Source organism: Puntigrus tetrazona, chromosome 12 (genome assembly GCF_018831695.1).
Source record: "Puntigrus tetrazona isolate hp1 chromosome 12, ASM1883169v1, whole genome shotgun sequence".
Lineage (NCBI taxonomy): Eukaryota > Metazoa > Chordata > Actinopteri > Cypriniformes > Cyprinidae > Puntigrus > Puntigrus tetrazona.
Window position 1 is genome coordinate 2,716,676 of NC_056710.1, and position 21,052 is coordinate 2,737,727.

At 37.0% G+C, this 21,052-nt stretch overlaps 1 protein-coding gene across 1 annotated transcript in view; it reads left to right on the forward strand.

Annotated features, from left to right (window-relative positions):
- The window catches only part of LOC122355862 (ankyrin-3-like), a 68,331-nt gene that overhangs the window by 1,036 nt on the left and 46,243 nt on the right, over positions 1 to 21,052 (forward strand). The window contains exons 2-14 of the mRNA XM_043254443.1: positions 4,098 to 4,199; positions 4,994 to 5,092; positions 5,516 to 5,614; positions 7,825 to 7,923; positions 9,801 to 9,986; positions 12,382 to 12,480; positions 13,859 to 13,957; positions 14,463 to 14,561; positions 15,738 to 15,935; positions 16,636 to 16,734; positions 17,661 to 17,759; positions 18,235 to 18,333; positions 19,893 to 20,090. Of these exons, the coding sequence (XP_043110378.1) occupies positions 4,098 to 4,199; positions 4,994 to 5,092; positions 5,516 to 5,614; positions 7,825 to 7,923; positions 9,801 to 9,986; positions 12,382 to 12,480; positions 13,859 to 13,957; positions 14,463 to 14,561; positions 15,738 to 15,935; positions 16,636 to 16,734; positions 17,661 to 17,759; positions 18,235 to 18,333; positions 19,893 to 20,090 (1,575 nt within the window). The remainder of the gene's footprint in view (positions 1 to 4,097; positions 4,200 to 4,993; positions 5,093 to 5,515; positions 5,615 to 7,824; positions 7,924 to 9,800; positions 9,987 to 12,381; positions 12,481 to 13,858; positions 13,958 to 14,462; positions 14,562 to 15,737; positions 15,936 to 16,635; positions 16,735 to 17,660; positions 17,760 to 18,234; positions 18,334 to 19,892; positions 20,091 to 21,052) is intronic.

The following is a 21,052-nucleotide window of genomic DNA, read 5'->3' on the forward strand; positions in this document are numbered from 1 at the left end:
TTCATTTTTGTAACATCAGTGTTACATTATCACAACATTTTGACTTTTATTACGGATTTAATAATACCTTAAAGTGTACATGAAAATGATATCTATTTTCTAAAATGATTTGTAATCATCAGTAATTCAGTCATTGACACTTTAATATAATATTAATAATTACATTATAATTTAAATACAGTATAGGATCAGTATCAGTCACATTGCCACAACATACTATTTTTTTTCTGATGTAGTACTAAACAGTTTCACATCTTTAAATTGCTTTAAAATGAAATGCCAATATACCTTATCTATTTTCTAAATGCATGCAATTGATAGTATTGCAAATGATCAGCAATTTTGCTTATGCGGTTGTTTCATTTAAACTTTTTGTTTACCTTGCAATTTATAATCACTGGTCTTCTCTCAAAAGCAATAGTGCTGCCTGACCGGCCAGTTAAATAGCTGTGCAGGAGCATCATAACACTGGTAAATTAGCATTAGAGATTTGAGCCCTTCTAACTGTTGTCATTGTAGGAGTGTGTTAGCATGTGTGTTCCTGTAATGCTTGTGCTTGGCTTCTGCTAATGCTGGCTGTTGATCATCCCTGGTAAAGCCCGTATCCATTCGGTGCTGGGTTGCAGGACGGGACATTGCTTCGCTCTGATGATCTGAGCTGTCTGTCAACCTCAGCGGCAGGACAGAGCTTGTTTCTTTTTGTTTCAGCCTCTCAAGTTCCTTTCACCTTTTGGTCCTTTAGAAACGAAGGTGGCTTCTTTGTAGTGATGCATCGATCGAGTTCCATGTTCTTTCTAAGAAATATCTCGTTTTCTAAATCTATACATGAGCCTGTGATAGCCATTCCTTGCCAGGATATTGAACTAATCATTGTGTATTGAGTTTTACTTATACTCTACGGAATGCTTCATGACACCCACAGCTAAATCAATGAGTCGTGGCCGAGCTGGTGTCGGATAAAACAGTTATGTCTCCGGTTGCTAGTGCTAGGCAAGATAGCTTTTATCTGAAAATACCACGAACAAAAACAATGATCATCTGCATTTTGTTGCATTTGCTGTATTTCGTTGTTTAACCAAAAAACAAAAAATGCATTAAAAATTAAAATAAATTAAATTAAATGAACAAATTAAAATAAATGTAAATAAAAAATACAAAAACAAATGGAATCTTTTTGTGGAGTGTTAGCAACATTTTAATGGCACATTTTTAATTTAATGGCGAAAAAAAAAAACATTATTTAGAATGTTTATGATGGCGCTTCATTTTATAATGACTGCTTAGTTATTACAAATATATCAATTATTCAATTTACATTGAAGAAAAAAAGAATAAGACTTCATGCAGGTTTTATTGAGGCCTTTACAGAACGAATTCATACAGCGAGAGAGAAAGAGAGAGAGAGAGAGAGAGAGAGAGAGAGAGAGAGAGAGAGAGAGAGGGAGGCAGACAGACAGAGAGAGATGTTCAAAGGAAACTCCCACACACTGCAGAGGTTGAGCCCACATTACACAGACAGAGGATAACATTTCTACATGCTAGACAGAAGCCAGGAACTGATATTGATAGAAGACATGAAATACCGAAAGTGTATGAAATGATTACTAATTAACCCGAGTGAAATATTTACAGCCTTATTTATAGTTTGTTTGGGTGCTTTTCAAAGATATACACACTCATTTATTTAAAGGCGAACTGCGTAAATTCTACACCAGTAGCATCACCAAACGAAATGTTAAAAATAATGACTGTTTCGAACCGATTTCTTGAAAGCTCCCCTTACCTGCTATTGGTTAAACTAACAGATGGCCACGCCCCAAACTTTACACCATCGTTTAAGCCACTGTTTCTGTGTTGCTATGCCGGACTTCTTTTTTTATCAACACAACGACTTCATCACACATTAGATTCAGAAGCATCAAATCATTAAAGATCAGGGTCTATCAACGGTTTTGATTTATGTGCTGCAGCCTGTTTGGTGATCGTGATACCTTACTTGAGAGTAAACAACCTCTATCTGGTTCACGCAGGTCTTCTATTTCACTTGTTTTTGGATCAGGGGGTGCTATACTGTTTCAAAAAATTTGTAACAGTGCCCCCTACCATGCATACCATAGAAAACACAGATTGCCAGAATAACTGACGTTGTGTCATAATGGATGGAAAGTATCATCGGTTCATGAGAAACGGTATTGTTTGCAGTATAAAAAAAATACTACGATAAACATTTGATTAAATATTATAAATGCCTCGAATGCAGACATTCTGCAAGCGTACTTATTTTTATGGTTAATCCTTTTTTGATTCTATTTTAACAAACTGTATGGAAACTGTTTGAAGTATTTAAGTAGGAGTATCAATATAAAATGTTATGAAAAATGATCCCCGGGTTTAGTTACGTAAATCATACATGTTAAAGTGTGTCATGACTGGATTGTGATGCAGACGGCATGTGTTCATGTGTGTGTCGGGGTGTGTCAGGACTACAGCACTGCAGCAACAGCAGACACACCCTCTCTCTCTCTCTCTCTCTCTCTCTCTCTCTCTCTCTCTCTCTCTCTCTCTCTTTCTCTCTGACAGTGTATGAATATCCGGACTCTGAACTGGCCCAGACCACTCCTTATTCTCTGATCTAGTTATTACATGCTTATTAATGTCATGTATCAGAGCTGCAATGACCCTGTGTTGAATCGTTTCCTGTTTTGGTTTTACTTCATTCATATCTTTAGAATACTAATGTTTTAGCGCTTCCATGCACTGAGACCTGTTAAAATAGAAATGCATAGACAGATGAGGAGTATGTCTGGCATTAAACGAGGATGGACAGCTGTTGACATCTATTTCATTACAGCTGACACCTAGTGATGGAATTAGCATGCGGCTAGATGATCACATACTAGAAGCTTCAATTTTCTTCGTTACATGTTTATAATATAGAGCTGGATTTTAGCGGAGGGCGTGGATTTGTTTTTATTTATTTATATATTATGACACAGGGCCACCATGCACGTGAAAAAACATTAAATACTATCATGTTTTTATTAGAATCACACAAAAACTCATGCATCATCCAAAAAATGTTTTCAATTTCTTTCTGAATGTATTTTTTTGTGCATTTATGAACTACCCACTTTAGTTCGGTTTTTAAAACGGAGCATGAATGGAAAATTTGAGCATATAACAAACCAATTATAGTGACAGTCGCTATAAATAACATTTCGTCTAAACCCCTGTTTAAAAAAAACTATTGGAATTTGAAATTTGGAATTTGAAAATGCATAAATAACCTTAAACTCATGTACCTTTCTCAATCGTGTAATTAATTGCGTCATATAAATGGCTGCGGAATAGAAGTCGCAGCACGTTTTTAGAAATGACTTGAATTTTGGAAAATGCGATGTTTATATTCTTTGTGAGCAAATGCACCTGCAAAACCACTTTTCCAAATGGAAAAAATGATGAGAAGGATGGAAAAGACCAGCACACTCATGTAATTCCAGTACGCTTAGTCAGGTGTGTGACGTCTTTACTCTGACAGGATGAAAGCATCCATTACTGCTCCTCATGCTGATGACTTCCCGTGTGAATGCCTCTGGAATCCCGCTCTTAGAGCTGTGACATTTCCTTGCTGTTTCTCAGGCCCTGTTTTACATAACAAAAGCCGGTTTATCCACAGAATTACTGTTTATTTGTGCTTCTGTTATTGCAAATATCAGCTAGCCCATTATCAGACATAGGAGAGGCAGAGGGATTTTTGGCAATGACCTGCTGCACAATCAGCTGTTTGTTTGCAGATCTCAGCTGCACTTCAGTTATCAAAGCATTTAATACTTTTGGGCAACAAAGAAAAAAAAAATGGTGCTTGTCTTTGTCTGCTTGTCGCTATGTGGTTGCCATGTCCATAAATAATATGCTTCATTTCCTTCTTTTCTGTTTTTGTTTTTTGCTATAGGTTGAATTTCGTTAGCTCTTCTTTTTATGGACTTCCTTCTCTCTCTTTATAATTAAAAGCATCGGCTCATGGTGTTATTTTTTTCCTATCGATCAGTCAGGGGTTGTGAAGAGGAAAATCTGATCGTTACTTCTTTCTCTTTCAGACTGACAGTAATGCCAGTTACCTCAGAGCGGCCCGAGCTGGGAACCTTGAGAAGGCCCTCGATTATATAAAGACTGGTGTGGACATCAACATTTGCAACCAGGTTATACATCTTTTATTTTGTAAAATTAGCGTTTAACTTGTGTATGCTACATACTACTATTCTAAAGGATGGGGTCAATAAAATGTGCCTTAAAGGAAATCAATTTTTTCTTTCTGTTCAAAAAGGGTGCATTGATTGGATAAACATAGTCAATAAAGAAATATATAATGTTACAAAATATTTAAAATTCAAATAAATATATCACATATGAAAAACAGCATATAACAGTGTTATTTTTTTTATTATTTTAAGCACCACCACCAGTTTTATGGTTATTGTAATTACTAAAGTTCTATCATCTTATAATGCTAAATTAGCACAATATCATATTATAATGCTATTAAAAATACTAAGGCGATTCTGTTCCCAAGTTGACTATAGAGAGTTTACTAACTGATAAATAATAATTGATTATTTTAAGTGTATTTGACATATTTGCATAGTCACTTTCCCTGGTATTAGTTATTTTTATAATATATAGTTAACTATGAGTTACTGTTTGTGAGAAGTAACTAGTAACTATTTCTAATTACTTTTTTAGTAGGTAACATGCCCTCCACGTTTTTTAAATATATTAAAATAGAAAATAGTTATTTTAAATAGTATTTTTGATCACATAAATACAGCCTTTGTAAGCATACGTGAGACTTCCACAGCCCTTGAGACTTAAAATTTGTAATGTAGACTGTTAAATAATATTGCCTGTCTCTGATATGCCAATTTGTGATCCCGAATAATGTAAATAAGCAGTTAATGAATATATTCTTATGATTCATCTGTTTCTCTGGGTACAGAATGGGTTGAACGCTCTTCATCTGGCATCTAAAGAAGGCCACGTGGAGGTTGTGTCTGAGCTCATTAAACTTGGTGCCGCTGTGGATGCCGCAACAAAGGTAAGACCCCTCTCGTCGGATCAGATATTATAACACACCACTATAAAGGCACTATTTGCACTAGTATAGATGGCTGAGCATATGAATTAAAGATGAAAAGTGTGTTACTCAGCTGTGCATGACTTCATAGGCAGGACTTTGCTGCATCAGCAAGTCTTCAAAGTCATCGTTGCTTGATGTTCAGGTTGACTTTGAGCCTCTACCAAGAGCTGGATCTATTTCATGCTGAGGATCTTCTAGAGGAGGATGTCTGTAGAGGTTTTAGAAACTCTGAAGAAAAGTGGATTCTTCAAAGTGATATTTATGTACTAGAATGGTGACAGAAATAGGGAGGAAGCATTTCAAAACACAGCTGGTCTGTGAAAAAACATCGGGTCACTGTATACAGTATCAAACTGTTCTCTTGTGTTCTCCTGGTTCCAGAAAGGCAACACAGCTCTGCATATAGCATCCCTAGCTGGACAGGCGGATGTTGTCAAGGAACTTGTGAACAATGGAGCAAATATCAACGCCCAGTCTCAGGTATAGTCAGCCTTTTTATTTATTGTGAAACACTTCCATTCTTATGGTGCATTGAAGTCATGTGAGAAAGATAGTATTTATGTACTTACAAGTATGTATTTACAATTTGAACACACATGATTGCAACCATAATTATGAATTGGAAACCTCCTTTAAAACCCAGTTTTCTTAGTTGCTATAGATGTAGCATTTATGCTGAAATGAATGAAATTATTGTGTTTTTCCTTTTAGAAGTAGCATGCACAAAATACAGTAGCAATGTACAATTACCGGTTCAGTTTACAGCACATTCATGAATTAAATAAAAACATGAAAACAAAAACAAACTGATGCGTTTTAACATTTGTAGAAGTACAGTTTAAAAGAAATATTTAGTTTTAAACAATCCAAAAAAAAAAACCCTTGTGAAATCGAATTTCCAATTTTACAGTTCATTTTCTAGTTCCAACTCATAAATATGAATATCAGGACTTAAACATACTATTAATATAAAAATGCACCCTGCACAAGTAAGCCATTGAACCTAGCATTTGTGAAGCTACTTTGATTTTGTTACTTTGACTGTACAGTAGCTTGCCAAGCTAAAACCTGCTCATAATTTAAAGTAAGCAAATAAAAATAAAAATAGTTAGCAAATTGAAATTTCTCGGCAGATTTTGATATATAGATATATACATTGGTTGCTTTATAGCCTACCCCTTATTAACCTCCCGGATGTGTTACTGTACAGGTAGCTACTTATACAGTTACACAATAGAACGTCTTCAGCAAAATTCTCCTCAAAAGACTCTGTTGCTCTGTCATGACAGCGATTGACCAACCATAAAAGTCAGCTTATCATAAAATCCATTGTTCTGACCCCAGAGAATGTGAGTTGCTCCAGTTGCATTGCAGCTCTCAGTTTCGTCCTCAAACAGCTCTTAAAGAATTTTGAAGCGCTGCATTACATATAACCTACTTGTGTCTCCATTTTGAGAAGAACCTGTTGGGATTTGGGAGCTGGTATGGTCGATAGTTGTAGTAGTGCATGCGTTTTTGCCTTGTCACCGAAACAGTCCTTGGGGAGTCCAAAATTAAACACACGTGTGCGGGAGACTAGAGACAGACTATGTTTTATCTCCAGAACTTATCACAAGTGCAGCCTGGTTCTTCTTTCTCACACTGCAGTGCCTAAAATAGAGACACTCGCTTGGTAAATGAGGAGGCTGATTGCAAATTGTTATATGTTTGAAAAAAAGGTTCCTACAGGGGATTGCTGGAAGAGTGTATTTTTAAAGGTTGTTCTTTTTGCACTGTAGTATAAAAAATGATTTACACTATGTGTACCCCATGTTTGTCAATATTAGCTAGCTAGCTACTTTTATAGCTGACTCATTTCATCTGTGGTACTGTATGTTAGTGCTGAAACCCAGACTCAGACTAAATTTGTGTTTGCATAACAAAAAACTATACAGATTAACACAGAATTTGAGCTTTCGTTACTCTCGCAACCACTTATGAGAGAAGTAAAAAAATAACTACTAAGAGCTAGCTAATCATAGCTAACTTCTGGTTTACTGCTCATTTAAGATCACCAACTACTTAAAACACTATTTATCATGCGTATTATAAACATAACAAAGTGAAAATGTATGTTATTATACAGTAGCATTGACTGCTACTAAAGTGATTAAGCTAAGCTAACTAAGACATATATATTTTATAAATTAACTTTTGATTTGTGGACTGTGCAGGCAAAAGGCTTACTGTAATTTCCCAGATTGCCTCAATGATTGAGGTCATTATTTATTTGTAGTAGTTGAAAATTGCAGTGTTTATTGGTTTGTTTAATATTGAACTTGAAAATGGACAAATATTCAAAATATTTCCTCTACTTTCATTACTTGAAACTTCAGTTCAAATTCCTGTGGGCATGACCAATTCAGTTCACACTCATGAATGAAAAAGTAGTTGTTAAATTCTAATGAAAAGACATACTGTATGTTTGAAATTTATAGGTATTTCAAAAAAGATCAGCTTTACTGCAGTATGATGATCCTGCCGATGGTGCTAATGTGTGTCAGAGGCATACTGTGATCTAATCTAATGTAATCTTGCATTCAAGTCACAGAAAAGCCTGGGATGTGCAGTATATGACTGTTTAGTCGCTCAGTAAAGTGAAAGAGAATATGAATGAAACGCATTTCTTATAATTTATGTTTCTGATACAGAATGGCTTCACACCACTCTACATGGCTGCCCAGGAAAACCACCTGGACGTTGTCAAATTCCTGCTGGATAACGGATCCAGTCAGAGCATTGCCACAGAGGTGAGCATAACCTTCTCTTCCTCACCATCCATCATTTACCTCACTGCAATTCCCAACAGCCTTCTGAAACAATGTATTTCTAGCAATGATATGTACAAAAGCCTGCTCAGAATACCCAGTGACCTTGCTGTCCTTTTGAAGGCAGCAGGCAAGCACTAGTTGCGCAGTAAGGGTATTGAATGCCTGGCTTGGAGTGTGTGTGGTGTGTGTGTGTGTGGGTGGGAGCATGACAGAGCAGGGTGCCAGACGTCACTGTCCTTGAGAATGTACCAGGCCCTCGTGTCTCTCAGACAGTGATTATGCACTGGAGAACACTTCAGTGTTTGAAGAGCTGTTTGCATGTTAATGATCCATGTTGGTGAGAATGAAGGTCTGTTTGAAATTCAAAATTAAACCGTAAAAGGTTACATGCATTACAGCATTTTGATGTCAAGCCATTCTCTGATAATTATCAAAGTTTTTGCTTTTTAAACGTTCTGTCATTAACTGGAAGTGTGCTGATACACTCATATGGTATATTCACATATTCAATGTTTTTGTTAAATTCTTGTATACATGTTGTCTTTTTATTTAGAGATGACGAGCATTTATGATGACATATTTTTTGGATGTACATCTTGTAGAACAGGGGTTTCCAATCCTGCTCCTGGAATACAATATTCCAGCAGACTCTAAATCTAGTCCTTATTAATCACACCAAAACACACTCATCAAGGTCTTCAGGATTACTAGAAACTTCCAAGTGTGTTGACAATGAAAGGAGAGTTACCTTCTAGAAACAGTATTATAGACTCATGTTGAAGGACTTTTTACTCTCAGTGATCTTGATATAGCTAGTTACGCTCTAGTATGGTGGTCACAGCTAACCATGTTTACACTTCAAACCATCAGATTCATCCACATTAAAACCAGCTGTCCCGTCACATCCTACCGGCCCAAACATACTTGCTTGGACTTTTCTAGCATTCCTGACAATGTTGATTAGCTGTGTTTGAGTGTGTTGTGTGTTTGAGCTAGACTCTGCATGATACTGGTCATTCAGAAGCAGAATTAGACACCCCTGCTGTAGTTAAAAGGTTAATTTACCATGAAAATGAAAACTCTGTCATTAATTACTCATCAAGACCTTTGTTCATATTCGGAACAGAAATTAAGATATTTTTGATGAAATCTGAGAGGAGTCAGATGGCTTTCCAGTTTCATCAAAAATATCTTCATTTGTGAGGGTGAGCTATGAATGACAACATTTTCATTTTTTGGGCAAACTAACCCTTTAAATTAATGATATTGATATAGACCTTTGCATCTGCTCTAGGAAACTATGTGTATACTTATATAATATTAAATTCATCCATGTTAGAACAGGGTGTCCAGTCCTGCATCTGGGGGCCAATGTCCTGCAGAGTTTATCTCCAACCTGCTCAAACACACATCCTTGACAGGTTTTAGTACATCAGAAGATATTGATTAGGTGGTTGAGGACAGGAACTAATCTCTGCAGCATACTGACCCTCCGGCACCAGGATTGGACACACCTGACTTTAAAGAGCAGGACTGGGAAAGTTTGGCTTTCGAGATCTAGTTTCTTACAGAGTTTAGCACTGGCAAAACTCACCTGACTGTACTTTTCAAATAATCCTAAAGACACTGAATATCTTGTTCAGGTGTGCTTGATTAGGTTTGAACAGCAAAACTCTGCAGGGAAGTGGATCGTTCAAAGGGCCAGAGTTGCTCATCCCTGTAGAAGCTAATGCTAAATCACAATCGATACAAACACTTGAATGTTGCCACCACAGATGAATTCTGTAGTTTTACCTCTGTAGTTTAGTTTACATCTCTTTGAAATACTCAAGGATTCTTGTGTTGTGTGCTTGTAGGATGGTTTTACTCCACTGGCCGTAGCTCTCCAGCAGGGTCATGATCAGGTGGTGTCTCTGCTCCTGGAGAATGACACCAAGGGAAAGGTGCGGCTACCTGCCCTGCATATTGCCGCTCGTAAAGATGACACCAAAGCAGCGGCGCTGCTCCTGCAGAACGACCACAATGCAGATGTCGAATCCAAGGTACCTCCACCAATATACAGTCAAGTCTTTCCATTAGTTTACATCTAGAACTTGATGGTGCTTTCCATTCAAACACATCGGATAATTACTGTATTTTGGAATTAACGCAATATACATCTAAACAGACTTTGTGGTGGCTCTAATTCAATGATGCATGATGGGAGATGCTCATTGTAAATTTACTTAAAGCATCATCTTCAATCACACGCCAGTTTAAAGCAAATACCAAAGAGTTAAACCGTAGGCAACTAGTAAATGCACCATCCAGTTAAGCCCTTGTGGTGTCGTGTGATGTGTGGTTTGTCGCTCTCCCTCACGATGTAGCCACCGTACAGCTTGATGCTCCCATTGTGACTTTGTGAACACTAATAAGACCATTCTTTCTCCTCCCGCTCTGGTGGTCCTTCTAGATGATGGTGAATAGAACGACAGAGGTATACATGTACAAATGTTACACACCTCACAAAGCGTCCACATCACGCTGCTGCTGTGGCTGCCGCCCTATCCCCTCCTGCCCCTGCTCATTGCTTTTTTGTCTCAGTAAATTGGCGCTTCTTTTACTAACGGCCAGCGGAAAACTAGCATGGAGAGGAAATACTTGTTTAACCGGTCGAGGTCTGCAGCTGAGAGAGTTTTTTGTATTGTTTGTGTAATTTCTGTACCGGAGTGGAATTGTAAGATTATGATTGTAGGTTTTCCGACATTTGGTTGCACAGATAGTTCTGCTCAAGAAGTCACCTACCATTGGCCCGCTGGCTGTTTTTGTATAATAAACTGGGATAGTTGGGCCCCAAATGTCTTGTGTTCCAACTCGCTTGTGTCGGTTTGGTTCTGGTCCAGATGATGGACCATACAGGCATGCTGTTTCCTTAAAGTACCTAATAAAACTAATCAAGTCTTAGTGGTTAGCGTAGCAAATCATCTTGCACACAAATATCCCGAAAACACAACATATTCTGGTGATCAGAATAGTCTGCCCTCGTGGTAAAACCAGCTTGAATTTTAAATGTCAGAATTTGCTTTATACTTAAATTCCTTTCACATATAAATCTAAATGCTCTTTTAGACCAAAGCCCAGACATCTAGTACTGTCCTGAAGCATAGAATCAGACTCCTCAGCTGCAGAGTATTCGTCCTGTCTCATGCATGACATTACCCCCCTAGCAGGTGTCAGCAGAAAGAGCTACTGACCTTCTCTTCTCTTCTACTTTTATCTCTTCATTTCTTTTCTCCTCTACTCTCTTCTTGTTTTGTCTCTTCTTGTTTTATTTCTTTGTTTTCTTTATTAGTTCCTTCATTTTGATTTCATTTTGTTGTTTTATCGCTTATTCTTATCTGGATGGTCTAATCGTTTCTCTTTTGCTCTGATTTACACCTATATTCATCTCTTCTCTTGTGACGTCATGCTTTACTGTTTCATTTCTTCTTTTCTTTTCCTGTCTCATGTCCTCTCATTTAATACTTTTATTACTTCTCATTTTGTCCTTCTCGCTTTGTTTTCTCTACTTGTCCTCTGGTCTACTTCTTTTATACTTCAACTTCTTGTCTCTTCTTGTCTCTTCTTGTCTCTTCTTGTCTCTTCTTGTCTCTTCTCTTCTCTTCTCTTCTCTTCTCTTCTCTTCTCTTCTCTTCTCTTCTCTTCTCTTCACAGTCAGCATGGCTTCCAGATTTCTTCCAGCTCTCCTGCAACTTAACAACTCCAATTTGCACTGCATGATATTAACTTAAATACAGTATTAACCACTTACAAAACTGAGAATAATAGTTTGATATTTCGTCTACAGCTCAACTGCTCTGTCAAATTTGCAGTGGCTTAATGACTATTGAAGCTATTGGTTACTGTATAAAGGAAATATTCAAATGTGATTGTAGTCAGAGAAACCTTTAGATTTTAGATGTTTTAGAAGCACATTGTTAAATGCAGTGCACTGTATGCATGTTTGCACACATTAACATCATGGGTTCACCTCCACTAAAGCTTCGTATCTAAATGTCAATTAAAATTTGGGCTGAAGGTTGCTGTTATAAAGGCTTTGTATATATGAGGAAAGCACATCCTTTGAAATGAAAAAATCCTCCCTTCTATTGCAACCACATCGACGGAGAGCTTAAGTATTAGATTAAACATTAAAGATTACTGTCCAGACCAAAGCAAAAGAATTAATCAGCCAGATTGAATTTACAATCTGCGAGGGATCAAGTGAAGGATGTGTCTTCTCTCAGTGTTGCGCTAAGGTCATCTGTTTTACTGATTTACTGCAGTACGCCTGGCCTGGTGTCGTCTTTTTTATATGTAGAGGATGAGGTCAGGTCAGGTGACTTGGGGTCAGGGCCTTCAGAGTTCTGTATGTGACATTTTGACCCCTGCACTCTATTTCTCTCTGTCCCTCTCTAGAGTGGCTTCACCCCTCTCCACATTGCGGCTCATTACGGTAATATCAATGTAGCGACGCTGCTTCTGAACCGAGGGGCTGCCGTAGACTTCAAGGCAAGGGTAAGGACATGAACTCCTGCTGAAAGATTCTGTAATAGTGAAGTGCACGGTGTAATAAACTACACTGGGGTCAGAACAGGGTCATGCTCTAAATGTGGTTTTTGTCCTTGAGTAAAACCATTTCACGTCATACAATATTTAAAACATGGACTGAAATCGCCCCAAAAAGGATTGTGCATATTTACCCAACATTTAATGAAAATTTCTCACATATAAATAATGAGTAGTATCCTTTTTTTAAGAAACTCTCACATACTTGGATCTGGAATGCTTTGCACACTGACAAGCATGATACAATCAGTGCAGCGTCCCAGCCAAACAAATGACAGTCCTTGGTCTCAGAGTAATAAAGATGAAAAGATACAACGCCTGATCCAGACACCATTTTGGCACTGCATACACAGATTTCCCCTTCACTGGTTTAGACCTAGTGTTTCCCAGTGTCTCAGCAGCTCTTTGACCCTGACGATTGATCCTATAGATCTGACTCCTTGTTGTGGAATATACTACATCTTTCCGTGTCAAAGAGTCCAGTATTGTGTATTTAAATATTCAGTCTCAGCTTAGTGTCAACTATCTTTTTAAAATGCTAAGCAGTTTGTCATAGTAAATTACAGATTTTGTAAGCTATCACTAGAGGGTGGTGTAGCCCAATACTACAGTGACTACAGTATGACGCTGTGCAATTCATTTGTGCCTCTGCAGCTATAGACAGTATTATTGAATACTGTATTAATGTATGTATGGTTGCCATGGGCATATTTTTTTTTTATTAAGAAATATACAGTAGCAAAATAAAACAATCTCTGTTAAAACATTAATAGATGCTCTTGATTGGTAAGGTTTACTGTAGAATTGTCTGCAGATTACTAGTTTGTTTTTTACTTCCTGTGATTGACTTCATTTTCAGTGAATAATGAACATTTACAATGAAAATTAAGTTTTCATTTCAACAGTTTTATGTACATAACATTAGCTGACATTAAAGTAATAAGCCATTGTGTTTTTGACATTTGTAGCAGCATTAGTTTAGTTTACATGGAGTAAAATTACTAAAAGTGAAAAACACACAATAATTAAATACAAAATAATAATTAAATACAAAATAAATAACACAGTCCATTTTCCCTTAAAACATTTTAATGGAAAAATCCTGTTTTCTGACTAATAAACATGTTCATGTGATGTTTAATGGAAAATGTGCATTTATTAAATAAAATAATAATGGAAAGTCTTCCTTGAAAAATAGTTTTTCTGAAAAAAATTAATTATTTGTATCATATCAGATTTGTCAGATCTAATACAGTCACCAATATAGTTCTGTATGTCTATACATGTAATAAACCTAAATATTAGTTTTATCTTTTTGTTGTGGCAGAATGACATCACACCTCTCCATGTGGCATCGAAAAGAGGAAATGCCAACATGGTCAGGCTGCTGCTGGAGAGAGGAGCCCGAATCGACGCCAAAACCAAGGTCAGTGCCGCAAGCAGTCAAACCACACAGACCGTCTTTCTTTTACAGCTCTATATTTAACTCGTCAGAGGAAGTGAGCGCATGGTTTTCCCCACTGCATTTATTTCACATGTGTATATTCTATATAATAAAACAAATTGCATATTAAGATTCAGAGAAATGCTGTTTATTTGTGGCCATTTTCAGCTGCTTTTCAAGATGAAAAGACAATTTATCTGAATGGGATAATTCAGGGATACGTGCTGTTTGATTCTAATAAATGATAACAACCGCAGCCCTCAGGTTACATGTGTTTGGCACCACCGTCGAAGAGAAATTGCATACAGATGTTGCCCATTTCTCATTCTCCAGTAGAAGAATGCTGTCTTTCATTGTGTATTTGACATATTGTCACATGTCACATGGGAAGGACTGTAATGTTAATGATGGCTGATGCTTGTAGATTGTGGCACCTGTTGGTGGGGCAGTGTGTAATATATATGCGTGCTTGTTTTCAAATCTACAGGACGGCCTGACACCTTTACATTGTGGAGCGAGGAGCGGTCATGAGCAAGTAGTTGAGATGTTACTTGATCGTGGAGCACCCATCCTCTCTAAGACAAAGGTTAGATATGGTGTTTTGCACATAAATGCATAGCCTGTCAGAAAATGCTTATTCAGAAAATGCATATTCTTTCTTATGGTCATGTTGTTCCAAACCTCTATTGTGAAACACCAAAGTAGATAGTTTGAAGAATGTTTATGCTACTCTTTTTGGACTATAAAGTAAACAGTAATTGTATGTACCAAAGAGTAAGAAATGCTGAAAACTAAAATGAAATGGTTTGTACACCGTTGTTATATGGAAAAGTGCAGATTTGTGTTAAAGCGGCTTTACAGTAAGAAACAGGAAAATAAATTCATAAATATATATTTTTACTCTACAGAGGACAATAGTGTCATTATTCAGCTCAGTTTAGTTTAATGTTAATTCAAATCAATGAGCAAATATACAGCCGCTTCTGTGTTGATTCAGTTTTGTTCAATAACTGCATCAACATTACAAAGTTAGTGTTATTGTCCAGCTCAGTTTAGCTGAAGTTTTGTTCTTTCCAATAGTGTCAGTGAAGTCTGATCTTGCTAAGACCATCACAAATTGTACAAAGCAGCTGAAGACACACCACTTCGACAAGCACTTAACCACCCCACACCCATAAACCAATGCATTTACTGTACAAACTCACACAAACTGCTTTTGTTACTCTTTAGATCAAAGTGTCTGCTAAATGCATGAATGCAAATATTACAAGTCATATCAACTTTTTTTGTGTTCTAATAAGGGTTACATGGGCTTGGAATGACATGATGGCAAGGGAATGACATCATTTTTGAATGGACTGTTCCTTTAAGTGTATGCAGATGTGACATTATCATTTTTTCTTCTGTTTTTCCATTGCAACACTTTCCTGGAATCTGAAAGCAAAGCAAAACATGGTCACAGACTTCTTGCCAAATTAGATAATATCTTAGCCGATCAGTGTCACAATGGACCAATTGTTTTAGTACAAATAGTGACGTATAAATACTCTCTCGCTGTTCTTTTACCCCAGATGTCCTTTTCGAGGGGATTATGGCTTTATTAGATTTTAAAAGTTTACATTTGCTTCTCTGAATTCTTAGAAAAATGAAAAACTTTAGATTCGATCCATGATTCCTACTAAATAGAGAATGGTTGAAAAAGTTAAAATGTCCTTCAGTTATTTAATTTCAGCATAACCTAGATCGTTGTGGGTTTCAACAGAACGGCCTTTCACCGTTGCACATGGCCACGCAAGGAGATCATCTGAACTGCGTTCAGCTCTTGCTTCATCATGACGTGCCCGTGGACGATGTCACCAATGATTATCTGACAGCCCTGCATGTCGCTGCACACTGCGGACACTACAAAGTTGCCAAGGTCCTCGTGGACAAGAAGGCCAATCCCAATGCCAAAGCACTGGTGAGACTCTTTTTTGACTTTTTTGATCCTGTCTAACAAACAAAACACTCAAACTGTAGACTCCAATTGCCAGACGTATGGCTATAGATGTAAGGTTTGGTACACTTTACAATATCTTGATAAAGAACCATCAACCTACACTTACTCCAATAATGTGATATATTTTTTAAATTTGTGTTTTTTACGACTTAAGTATACAATCAAACAATCAGATGTTACTTTAGTACAAAACCAAAGCCTGATTGAGAACTTTCTAGTCACACACACACAAAAAAAGTTTACTAGTCTCATAAAATCCCAGAACTCTTTTTTCCCCCTTTGGCTTCCACCTTAGATGGTACCTTCCAAATTTTATATGTTAGCACTTGGGAAGGTTTTGACTTGTAACATGTTTTGTTTCTGCACAGCGCCATGGCGATCTGTAAAAAGCCTCTTTTGGCAAAGAGCACAGTGAATACTGTCATGCTCTGAAGTAATGGTTACAGAACGGGCGTGTCTCTGCAGTTTATGAGGAAAAAAGGAAGAAAGAAAGAAAACTGTAGAAAGACAAGTCTGCCAAGGCTTGAGCAGCAGAAGCCACGTGTTTTCATTCGTCTGGAAACAAAGCTTTGATAACTCTTTAGTCATCTGGTTACGGGTAGAAAGAAACCAGATTTTCATTAGTAAGTTGGAGTAAAAGTCTCTTTTTCTCTCTCTGTAGAATGGTTTCACACCGCTTCACATCGCTTGCAAGAAGAACAGGATTAAAGTGATGGAGCTGCTGCTGAAACACGGAGCGTCCATTCAGGCTGTGACTGAGGTGAGAGAGATTTTTTATTAATATCTACTGTACATTTGCAGAACTTGCTTTACCATGCTCTTTGGCCTCAACAGTTTAATACCTCTGAATGCAAAAAACTTTGCTTATGTTTTAGTAAGAAATGTTGGTTTGGTGTATGTGTGAAAACCAGATGTAGCTACTTTTGTAAATGTAGAGACATGCCTCCCCCACATTTTAGCACATAATTATTTAGGGGGGGGCTTATCATATATAAGCCAAATCATATTTATACCATGACTATAAGACCAGCTGCCTGCATTTTCAGAACTTTGACCCATTTACCTACATTTTACCAATCAACCAAATATAAATGTTATGTCACCTAATTAATATTCATGAGCAAAGTTGATAAGGTTTATAAAGCGTACCCTTCTACTCTTCTGATTGCTCTGGATGGAAATTGTGCTGTTAAATGACATTACAAAGCTTGTATTTGTCTCAAAAATATATATTTTTTTTGTATTATAGTTATCACTACATGTGGCTAAAATTGAATTTATACTTTTTTTAAAGTTTCATGGTCGACTTATATCTTGCAATGTGACTTCATATATCAAAACTACTTAGTTTTTTAGAATTTTGAACTTTTAACTCACAATGTGACTTAATATCCGGCATTGTGGCTTTAAATCTCGCAGTTGCTTCTAGTCATTGTGACTATTTCTTGTATATACAGTATCTCACAACTGCAAGTTTATTTCTCGGCATGGTTCATCTTTAATCTAGGGCCGAAATGTTTTTTTCACGCATAGCAATGAAGCATTTCACAGAGTTAGACATACACTGTTTCAATCAGATATGCTGTTGTTTTGAAAAACAACATGTGTGTTTTCAAATGAGGTAATATTTGCTTTAGCATGCAGTTCCCATTGCTTCAAAGCTGCATATTTCTGTGTCTCTGGCAGTCTGGACTCACGCCGATTCATGTGGCCGCTTTTATGGGCCATGAAAACATTGTGACTCAGTTGACAAATCACGGAGCGTCTCCTAACACAATGAATGTGGTGAGTACAGCCGTCCTCAAGCCCACCAGCACTAAACAAACCATTTCCTTTTGATAATGAAAAAACGAAGTAAAACAAAACATTTTAGCGAAGCCCCAGAGTCCAGCCATGTTTCCTCTCTGGAACGTGTCATTGCTTGCCACATTGGTTTGGTCTCCCGTTTCATACAGCCTTTTAGGGTAATAACAGTCTCCGTCCATGTGCTTAAACATACGTCTGACCGCAGGTTGGGGCTCCTTAGTCTACTGTAATTAGAGTACAGTCAGACTGTAATCATGCTTGACTGTTCCCCATCTGACAGGCTGTGGGCCAACGGCGAGCCACTGTTACCGTAGAAACACGCATTAAGTTTTGTTGGGGAGCGTGTCAAAAGCAAGACAGAGGGCAGAGGGGCTGAGTCTCTGCGCACACAAAGGCTTACTGTCCAAACACAGTAGTACCTTTTTTCCAGAAGCTTCCTCTGTGTGTGTTTTAGAGGGGAGAGACGGCGCTTCATATGGCTGCCAGGGCTGGACAGGCAAACGTGGTGAAATTTCTGGTGGCGAATGGAGCAGATGTGGATGCAAAAGCCAAGGTGAGTGAGAGATATGAACTACCTGGTGTCATGGCATTAACGTACCTTGGTGCACTTTTTAGCAAGCCACGAAATATGTACTAATAAGTACATAACATAAAAGAAATGAACACTAGACACCTTTTATTTTATTATTACAAAGTTTTGATTAATAAAGTGTAATTTTCAGACCGTTGCTTGAATAATATCATGTTACTGTTTCAAAACTTTATTAATTTGCTGCAAGATTTGAAAACTGATGCTTTTGAACATTAGCATTACACAACTTCAGCTTCATATCTATGGGTTTTCATAGTCGCTCACGTGATACAGCGTTGCATTTAGGCGATGGAAAGCACCGTGCAAAACAGTTTGACAAAACACTTCTTATCTGTGTAAAAAGAAGTTGAAATGGCACGGTTGCATCAACAAATGCCTTTTGATATCAGTTTTACATTTGTTAACACTATCGGGTAGGTTTAGTTTTGAATTTTGTTTAGGGCATATTTACAACATGATAGAGCATTTACTTTTAGTGGTGGATATTTGAATTCTGAACCATCACGATATGTAACTGAAGCAACGTAATAAAAAACAGCAACTTGATAAAAATGTGCCAGGGTCCCGTATTGAAGCTGTGTTTTAGCGCCACTCAGCAGACATTTCTCTGTGAAACTGCGGCAAAACGTGCAGTAAAGTACATAAAACGATGTTGCACAAAAAGTGCACAGAGGTACCTATTTTTTATGAGACCAGGTAGGAAGCTATGTACTGTATGTGCTGCTTTATTTGCGTTTGACAATAACAAAAGCCATAACCATTTATGTTAAAGGGCAACTATTATGAAAAATTTAATTTTATGTGTATATATTTATAATATAAATGTTTGTATATAGCCACTCTGTAACGATAAAAATCCACAGACATCTTCACAGACATTGTTTTTGTAACTTATGTTTGTTTATTTTTAACATAAACTTTTGTATTTGACAGTTAGAGTGCTATAAGACATGAAAGAGGACTTAGTTTAGTACTCCCATGCCATGATTTCAGCACAAAAGACATCAAAATGAAGCAGATGTTTTTTGCATTTAAAGAAACATGCACAAAAACAGCTTGTTTCCATTTTCAAAATTATGTAATAAAATGTATTTTGAGCTGAAACTTCACAGACACATTCTGGGGACATACATGGACTATATAAAAACCTTCCTACATTGGTAAACCAAAACCAAAGCACTTGCATATTATTGTTCTTCTGTTGGTTTCTTCTATTGTTATCATTTGTAAGTTGCTTTCAATAAAAGAGTCGACTAAATGTAAAGTAATGTAAATGTAATTAATAGCTATGGAATGCAATGCAGTCAATCTAAACTAATGTTGCCTGTTTGTTTGTGCTGATACAAAGACTTTCAAAAGTGCCCTAATCTTCTTCACGATTCCCTAAAACGAGTGTTGCCTCATTGCATTTAGTTTTGCAGTACTGTAAGGAAATACTAAAATGGTCTAGCATCTTATAACCTCTACTAAGAAAAAATGAACAGGTAAAAAACTAGCAAGTCTTGTGTTTGTTTGTGTAGGACGATCAGACCCCGCTGCATATATCCAGTCGCCTGGGAAAGCCAGATATAGTTCAGCAACTGCTGCAACATGGGGCTTCACCTGACGCCACCACCACATCTGGATACACGCCGCTCCACCTGGCCGCCCGCGATGGCCACAAAGACGTGGCATCCATCCTGCTGGACAATGGAGCATCTCTTGGCATCACTACCAAGGTCAGTCACATCAGCAAAGCTGGGCAATTTAAAAAACTTCTTGTTTGTTGCTTGTGACCAGATAATCAGAGAAGCTGCCAACAAGGCTATTTTTAACTTCTAGATAAAGGTTTTGTTTGCATTTACTATATAGATTACACTCTTAGGAATAAGGTCACTTATTTGTGTATGTAGTATGTACCATTAGTACTAATATGTATATTTGAGTACCTTTAAGGTTCTGCAAATATATCTGCAGATCTTACTAGACTAACAATTACATTTTTGTTGTAATATTTAATATTTGTAATATAATGAAATATAATAGATTTCAGATAATAGAAATATAATAGATTTTTCAGGAAACTTTTCAACACAGGAAAAATAAAAGAGCATTTGCCATTTTTAACGATCGCTTGGTCCTAGTGTTACAATGCATCATGTTTCTTTGCTATATTTTGTTTCATAAATGTATTTTACACTGAAGTGGTTTCGATGAATCAAAATAGATTTTACTTTGATCGCACTATTAAATTGCTCCACTTTGTGCTGTTTTGAGTTCTGCTGCTATTTTCTTTGGTCCCGTTACACTCGTCGTTTTTAAACAAGATTGTTTGATTGCATTCATTTCACAAGATTGCCACCATTTTGCTTTGTCTTTGACATGTTTTCGTGATGGGACGTTGATTTCTTTTTATGTGGTTTAATGGAGTGAACAACCCCTTTTCCACATCAAGCGGCGGTTGTGTTTGTAATAAATCAGCAAATTAATTCAATTATGAATAAATTGAGCATGTGAGCTGCGTTCTGCTGACAAAGTGTTATGTATTATTACTCAGACAGGAAACGGTTTCAAATTATTTATTAAATTCATTATTCCATAAAACTAATCACTATGCAAATGTGTATCCCGCCCTTTACTTAACTATGAACCAACCAAAAGAGCTACCAAGAAATTATATTTGTATAGTCAAATATGTATA